This window comes from Rhopalosiphum padi, unplaced genomic scaffold, assembly GCF_020882245.1.
Source record: "Rhopalosiphum padi isolate XX-2018 unplaced genomic scaffold, ASM2088224v1 scaffold25, whole genome shotgun sequence".
NCBI lineage: Eukaryota > Metazoa > Arthropoda > Insecta > Hemiptera > Aphididae > Rhopalosiphum > Rhopalosiphum padi.
Window position 1 is genome coordinate 2777 of NW_026870013.1, and position 8767 is coordinate 11543.

Genomic DNA, 8767 nt, shown 5'->3' on the forward strand with positions numbered 1-8767 from the left:
GCGTCAATGAGGCTCTACTCTACTCGGATTCAACGCGAACGCGCGATCGAACAGTGCTCGACGTTCGGTGTACAGTCAACTCAGAAAATCGAGAAATGTAAAATACTGTAATCGCTTGTGTGATTAATAATAATGTGTGATAATAATAGTAATCGTAAATTTTAGAAAAAGTTTTTTCCACCGACCGATCGGTGTGCGCTCTGGGTTACGCGGTATAAAGAGCGCGTCGCGCGGCAACATAGAGCCACTGTCGCCGGTAACCGTACGGTGTACATGCTGTTTTTTACGTCGTACTACGCGTTAATAATTATCATTTTAAAGTGAGTTGTAGCTATGTAAAATATTACAACATTTAAACGTTCATAAATCACTTTAAAATGATAATATCAATAAAATCATATGACATCTCCTAAAGAATATTCTTAGCATTAAATTTTCTAATAGACAAATGTACTCTAGTATCAAAGCTAACATCAAAAAATGTGATGACAGAGACAACACGTACGGGTAGAACGTACTCTTAATTATAGTTATTAACAAAAATAATTTTATCGACATTTATAAAAAGAAAAAAAACTAAAAAAAATTGAAAACCATATTATTGACTACTTAATATATCGTGTATGCACAAGTACATACACAAAAAAAAAAAAAAAAAAATAATAATAATGTTCAAGATATTGACATAATATTTTATATTCAAGATCTTGTCATTCAATTTATTTCCAGAAGTTCTGTTATGTCGTTTTTACGTCTTTAATGAATTTAACTAATTTTTTTTTTTTTCCGATTTTCTTTGGTTTTGTCAAATGCGTCTAGCATCGTGTTTGTTTTGAATTAAGGAACATAATATATGTTGAGGTAAAATGCCCATGTGATTGTAAATTGTAATTACCAATAAAATGTTATTTTTACTGGCTTGTGGTCAGAACTGTGCCCTGCAAGTGTTTCTTGCTTGGTTCTACTAAACGGAAACGATTTTGTCACTACAACGTCTAAGATATCTGGTCGTCTATTTCTATCCGTAGGAATATGAGTAGGATCTTTTGGTCCAAGTATTGTGTAACGGTTTTCGGCAATCCAAGTATTAAGTTTGCGTCCACTTGGGTTGTCGACACGACAGCCCCAATTATGGTGTTTAGAGTTTAGGTCTCCGGCAATGATAACTGATTCGTTTCGACCCATTAGTTTAACGAAGTCATCGATATTCATTTTTTTGGGCGGTCGATAAGCGCTTACCATCAATGTTGGTTTATTATTAATGATAATCGAAACCGCTACGACATCCAGACACTCTAAACAAAGATCGTCTAAAGGTATTTGCGTCTGCGAAATAATATTCTCGCGAACTAGTAAGGCTACGCCACCCACACCACGATGTATTTCGTCGACAAAACCGTCTACGGAATATGTTGTCTCTCGATTTACGCGATATATTTTGTAATCGGGTATATCAATATTGTGGGTATTCTTTAAATGAGTTTCAGTTATTGATGCAACATCTACGTTGTGCTCTCTTAGAATTTTGTTTAATTCATCTGTTTTATTTCTTAATCCGTTAACGTTCCAATTTAATACAACTATTGTTTTATGGTCGTTCATCTTAGTATTTATGAGATGCTCTTATAAGATCTGAAGTACCGAGCATCGATTTAGACAAGCGCAGGCCACTTGATCTATACACACTTATATACTATATTACTACATACTATTATACCATCGTTGAAATTAGTCTGTTTCTCATCTAATTCTACGTATTCACAAGTCAAAGTCTCCAACAGACCTATGCAACTCATCAACCAATTTTTAAGCTGGCTGCACACGGAACGGTTTGACAACGCGCGTTTTCGGATTATGATCCGCGGTGATTAGAAACCGCTTCCGCGGCTTGCTTGCATACATAAGTGGTTTTAAAATCGGTTTTTAAATGTTTTTTACAAGACTGCCGCTAACAAACCACCGCGATCAAACCACTCCGTGCGTAGCCCGCTTTACACAAATCAGTTGGCGCTCTTATTCACAGAACAGAAATTAAATAGAATCGACACTCGTCGTGTAAATATGTTAATATGTGATATACAGTAAATATGAACGAAAGTAATATAATTATATAAGTAAATGCATGCAATATATTTTCACAAATACACAAAATATGAATGCATCAAGTTATATAATATGGTGCTTAGGAGGTGCTGTGTACTGCGTGTTGCCTATACAAAAGTCGTATGAATTTACATGTAAATTTAAGGGGGAGGTGATCCAGAACATACTTTTCATACTAGTATCATAAAGATTACTCTTGTCAATAATGGATTGAAATATTGATAAAAGATGTTTATCTTAAATGTACGTGCTTTTTTATAAAATATCAAATTTAAAAATCAGTATTAAAGTCGAAAAAAATCATAAACAAACAAACACAACAGTCGTATCGAGCGAAGCGTCGAGTCGTTTTTTTCCGTGAACCTATACACAGGAGGCGTGTTATATTTTTTTAATAATGTATAAAATAATTATAATAATTTGTCTGATGGCGAGTGTAAAAACCGCGAGTGTTGAAAATTCGTTTATAATGTGGACGCCACCGCAGCCATCGTCGTCGTTACTGTCATCGTCGCCGGCGCCGGTGCGTTGTCCACACCCAGTACGTTGCATATTATTATTGTATCCATATTATTGAATAGAATAATGATATATAATTTCAATGTGTATTCGTCGAAGTTTACACACCTCGTCGATGATGTCGACGCGGTCACTAAATTTTTTTCTTACAAGTGGGATATTCGGAGAGCGCACTAAAAAAATCATTTGTAAACGTCGACGATGACTGGCGGTTCACTGTTGACGGTACACATACACCGCAGCAGTCGGTGTCCGTGAAACGTAAAATAACGAAATCAGAAGTGTTCGCAGTGTACATTCGAACATGCGTGATATGCGTGCAGCGTAGTACGGTTCAAACACAAGCGATTACAGTATTTTACATTCCTCGATTTTCTGAGTTGACTGTACACTTTAAGAGGTCACCAGTGTCAGACTTAAATGTGTATTCATAGTTGTTTAAACACCGCGTCAATGAGGCTCTACTCTAGTCGGATTCAACGCGAACGCGCGATCGAACAGTGCTCGACGTTCGGTGTACAGTCAACTCAGAAAATCGAGAAATGTAAAATACTGTAATCGCTTGTGTGATTAATAATAATGTGTGATAAATAATAGTAATAGTAAATTTTAGAAAAAGTTTTTTCCACCGACCGATCGGTGTGCGCTCTGGGTTACGCGGTATAAAGAGCGCGTCGCGCGGCAACATAGAGCATGTTACCCGATGATAACCTGATAAAGTCCTTGTTTCAAACAATAGTGCTAACAAATATTTACGTGTATGGTCGACGATGACTGGCGGTTCACTGTTGACGGTACACATACACCGCAGCAGTCGGTGTTCGTGAAACGTAAAATAACGAAATCAGAAGTGTTCGCAGTGTATGTTCGCGCATGCGTGATATGCGTGCAGCGTAGTACGGTTCAAACACAAGCGATTACAGTATTTTACATTTACGCGTAGTACGACGTAAAAAACAGCATGTACACCGTACGGTTACCGGCGACAGTGGCTCGTACAATCAAGAGCGCTTTTCGTTATACTCGTAGTACGACGTAACTATAATGTTAGTCATAACAATAACTACCGGTGTTCCGCATATCGTCTTATTGTCTATAAAAGGATGCCACACGCAAGGACAGATTCATTATACCCGGAACTTTTCATGCGTGCACATCACGTTCTTATTTTATACAAGTTAACATTAATCGTGATTTTTTTAGTTTATGCAAATTCTGTATTTGTTTGATTTAGTTGTGTATTTTTCTTCAGCAATCATTACAGTTGTATATTCGTAAGAACTCGCGCACCTCGGCGTTCCACGACATCCAAGTCTTGCTTGTGACGTCTACGACGCCGAATATGTGTAAAGTGCGCGGGTTGCGTTCCACAGAAGTGGCGGGACGCGCGTACGTTTGACTTAGTGCGCAGATGGCATGGTTCCGGAGACCCGACGATCGGTCGGCGTGCGTCTGTCACTCGACGGACCGCGCCCCGGTCAAGGGTCCCGCGTTACGGGTGTATCGCTATTAGCTGCCCGTCTCGCGTGCCACTATGATGGTCTTACAACGCGTGCGTCTCCGGCCCGTATCCGATTACGTTCGGTGGCTGTGACGTCGTTGAATGACATACAAACTGTAACTGATTTGTTGTAAACAAAAAAAATATACTCATATAGTCATATTATACACATACATTTATGCACTGCTAAAAAGTCAAGATTTTTTTTCACAACTCTCTTTTAATTGACACAAACCATACACGTAAATATTTGTTAGCACTATTGTTTGAAACAAGGTCTTTATCAGGTATACACATAAAAGTCGACCACCGGCAGCACGAAACACAGTACACCCAAACCGAAGTTTCGTGTTTGCCTACCGTAATATTACAATATAGACACATATCTGACATCGAGTCAAAGTATATTATGCCACATTCATATTCAGCCGATTGAGTAGTATGTAAATTTAGAAAAATCTATAAAAGTGCGACCAACGAATGATTTTTTCGTTACAAAACAAGACTTTGTTGGAATAATATTATTTTATCATATATGTAGTTCAAATTGTTTTAATGACTACTTATCGAAAAAATTGAAACTCCTTCACACAGAAGCGGCGATTTGTAAATTAAATACAAACTACAAACATATGTAAACAAACACTAAAGCTATTACCTATACTAATATCACATCACCAACACAGTGGGTAGGATATGTAGTGCAGGTGATTATGGTCGAATGTTTTGTGTAGGTTATTTATTTTACTTTTAATTTAATTATGACTTTATGGGTATATGTGTAAACATCAAAAACCTAATATGATTTTGTATCTAAATTTTTGTACAAAATAATGATATCGCAATTCAATGTGTAACCGTCGACGATTATATGTACATAAATAATATAAACTACATGATGATGTATTAATAATATGTCGATACATCTCAAACGACAAGAAGTGTGATGACAATATTATTATTGTTATAGGAGTATTTTGCGACAGTACGCGGTGTGTGTAGAAGAGACACGGTAAAGTAAAAATGTATTATACAATCCCATAGTTCATAACCACGTTCTACCTTGATCAGCGCCGTAACGCGCGGACGCCGTGACTACAAACACGCGTACCGTCTAATGATTATATTCTACGAGACATCGTCGTACATTTGGCTACCATTAGGCCAGCGATACGCAAAAGCGTAAACACAATACTTCAGGTTACAGTGGAATATTCTGAGATTGATTCCTTGGCAAAGTACGTTATACCACATAATCATTGATACTATCGATGTAAACGACGTATGACGGAATTGGAAAACACAAAAAAAAAATTATTATAGGTGTATAAACTTTTGTATTTTAATAAAAATGGCACAATATAGAAATCAGTTTGAATAAAAAAAAAATAATAAGAATAATATATATTTATAAAACTAGAATACAAAAAATTCAAAAAAATAAAGTATAAGTTTTATTCGTTTTGTTTGATATTAATAGTTGTATGTACAGTAGATTAGCATTAACGTTGAAAGTGACGTTTTGTACGACGAATTATTCGAGCAGCGCGTCGGCGTGTAGGTATATAAGTAACACGTATCATGATCTTTAAACTATACCGCTGTATTTGATCTTCATCAACGTCCATAGGTGTTTCGGTAGTTTCATTAGGTTCATCAATCTCCATAGGTGTTTCGGTAGTGTCACTTACCCAATCATGTGTTATCCTTAACTGTCCGGACGGGGCCAACTGTATTTGTGAATCTGTATTATTTAAGTTGAGCATGTTAAATTGAACCTGTAACGATTCTACGCTGCTCTCGTCGTATACGTTAAGGACATCCATCGCTCTTGTACCTGCAGCAGTTATTATGTTTTCGTGATCTAAAGTGCTGGCGTAACGTAACCGCTGCAATAGTCTAATATTCAACGATTTTCGATGATGTACTCTACTCCGATTGATTGCAAAACATATACTGACTATACGTTTTAAATAAGGATATGTCGTTTTAAAGTTATTTAACTCTTACTATTTACACCGATACTGTATCAAAAATGAACATTTTTTTTTTTGAATATCGGGATATACGACTAGAGCATATAAACCGTGTAAACGTATTAACAGTCAATTGTCGACATTTTCCCAAAGTTTTGAATATAAACTTTTTTCTAAAGGTTGGTGAATTCAACCTCTTCTCACAAAATAAAATTATCATTGTCGTCGTTGAATGGTAACGACTAACGATACCGAAAACATTTACACATTAGTACATTACACCGTCAACTGCAGTAGGTTTTCATAAAACGTAAAATCACAAGATTAGCAGTATTCATAGTTGCCGTTCGCGCATGCAAGTTTCGCGTGCAGCGTAGTACGGCGGGTGATTTCGGGATTTTACGTTTCTCGATTCTCAGAGTTGACGGTCCACTTTACGTTGCACCGGTCGTTTTTACGTTAAAATCGCGAAATCAGTATTCAGTAGTGTTTATAGTTGACGGTCGAGCATGCACGTATAACGTACAATTTTTAAAAAGGGCGATTTTACGTTTCTCGATTTTCATAGTTGACGGTACAATTTTACACCGTCAACAGTCAGTTTCCGTGAAACGTTAAGCCACAAAATAATTTGTGTTCATAATATAGTTTAACGTTCATGCATGCGCGTTACGCCGTTGCGTGTATAACGTAGTAGGTATGGTTCAAATAGTGCATTTATGCGATTTTACGTTACTCGAGTAACAGAGTAGACAGTATTGAGTATACACTAAACACCATGAACAGTCGGTTATCGTGAAACGTAAAAACACGAAATCGCAGAAGTGTTCATAGATGATGTTTGCGCATGCCCCTTATGTGTATATAGCGTAGTACGATTCAAATTGAGCATTCATGCGAATTTCATTACTCGAAATTCAGAATAGACAGTATACATTGTACTCTACAATATAATAATCGGTTTTACGAAAAAATCGCGAAATCAGTGGCTTATAGTTGACGGTCGAGCATGAACGTTACGCTCATATAGCGTTCGGTTTAAAAATGGGCGATTTAGCGATTTAACGTTTCTTAATTTTCAGAATCGACTGTACACTTTAGGACTTAGCCTTTAGGTGGTCACCAATGTCTGACTTTTTGCGCTCTTGATTGTACGAGCCACTGTCGCCGGTAACCGTACGGTGTACATGCTGTTTTTTACGTCGTACTACGCGTATATAGTTATTGTTATGACTAACATTATGGTTTCGTAATTGTATGACGTCAACGTTGACGACGTACAAATATTTTAAAAACAAACGTGTTATATCGCTGCAGCCGTACCCAAATCGGTAGAAAATATTATGTTTTTTATAAAAAACTTCTTTTACATACTAAAGCCGTATATAATATATAGATGACGGTTCTTTTTAATGCGATCACAATGTGTGCGATGTAAAATTAAAAACAAATTTAATTTTCAAGACTACAAGTGTTTCAAAGAGTTGAAACCGTTGTTTAAACACTTTAAACGGCGATCGCGTGCGGTACACGATTCAAGATTTGGAATTCGCCGACCAATCGGCCGTTCGGCAGTATACGTACTGCTACCATCCGATTCTGTTTTTGGCGTTAGTGTTGTGGTGCAACGAAGAATTCTAAGTCGACGTTACAAGAATTCGGAAATTTCCAAAGTCAATTGGACGTAGACGATATATTTGTAGACATATCGCATGAAACGATCTCGTTCAACACGATCAGGCATTACGAAACCGATCCAAATACCGGATTACTGGTAAACACGTACGAACAACCCGTAAACGGATATCATTTCTATTCACAAATACGTAACGAAGACGAACGGTTGTACGTAAAACAAATGACGGGCGAAACCGACCTCAACCAGATGTATTATATATTGCAAAAATTTAAAGAAAGTTTACTGTTTAAACCGAATCGCGTATGTAACTATACATCGAAATTGATCAATATATGCGTTTTATATCTAGTGTTGGAAAGTCACGGCATACCGGTACGTGGTAATTATCTATCGTACGTGGATACTAATATTATAAGTTTTATGATAGATTGCATAGTCCGTAGCCGTATATTGAGTCATTGGAAACACAACCCGTGTACAAAACAATTGATATCCGATTTAATTACAAATTATAACAAAAACAACATGTTGGTCACGGTGTGTAAGTTCGAAACGGCGCGGGAACGAGCTCAGTTCCTATGCGATCAAATAAAACAACATGGTAATTTTACCAAGTCCATATCGTATTCAGAATACGAAAAACTCATAAAGCGTTTCGAAAACCGAATACACGATCAAATGTATTATAATTTCGATAAAATGTTCTTGATGAGTTTAATCGAATTACCTAGTTTTACAGCCATAATAGATACAGCCGCAATGTCTTATGTATAATATATAATTTTTTTCACCAAACACTCGCGATTGTGACCAATTTCTATATAGAATACAGGAATCCGTGTTTTACATCTAGTGTAATTTTATCGCCTTGCGTGAGCATCAGTCGTCGCACAATTGTATAGTACACCATGTGTAACACGATTTCATAACAGAAACGTATGTCATTCAACGACATCGCAGCCACCGAACATGATCGGATTCGGATCTGAACGTGTGTATTGTAAGACCATCGTTGTGGCACGTGAGACG

The 8767-nt window shown here is 36.9% G+C and overlaps 1 protein-coding gene across 1 annotated transcript; it reads left to right on the forward strand.

The window, feature by feature from the left end:
• Positions 1-2572: 2572 nt before the first annotated feature.
• LOC132931552 (uncharacterized) lies at positions 2573-8512 on the forward strand. The gene is made up of 2 exons (XM_060997436.1): positions 2573-2644; positions 7715-8512. Exons 1-2 carry the CDS (start codon positions 2573-2575, stop codon positions 8510-8512), a joined length of 870 nt encoding a protein of 289 aa, XP_060853419.1.
• The last annotated feature ends 255 nt before the right edge of the window (positions 8513-8767 follow it).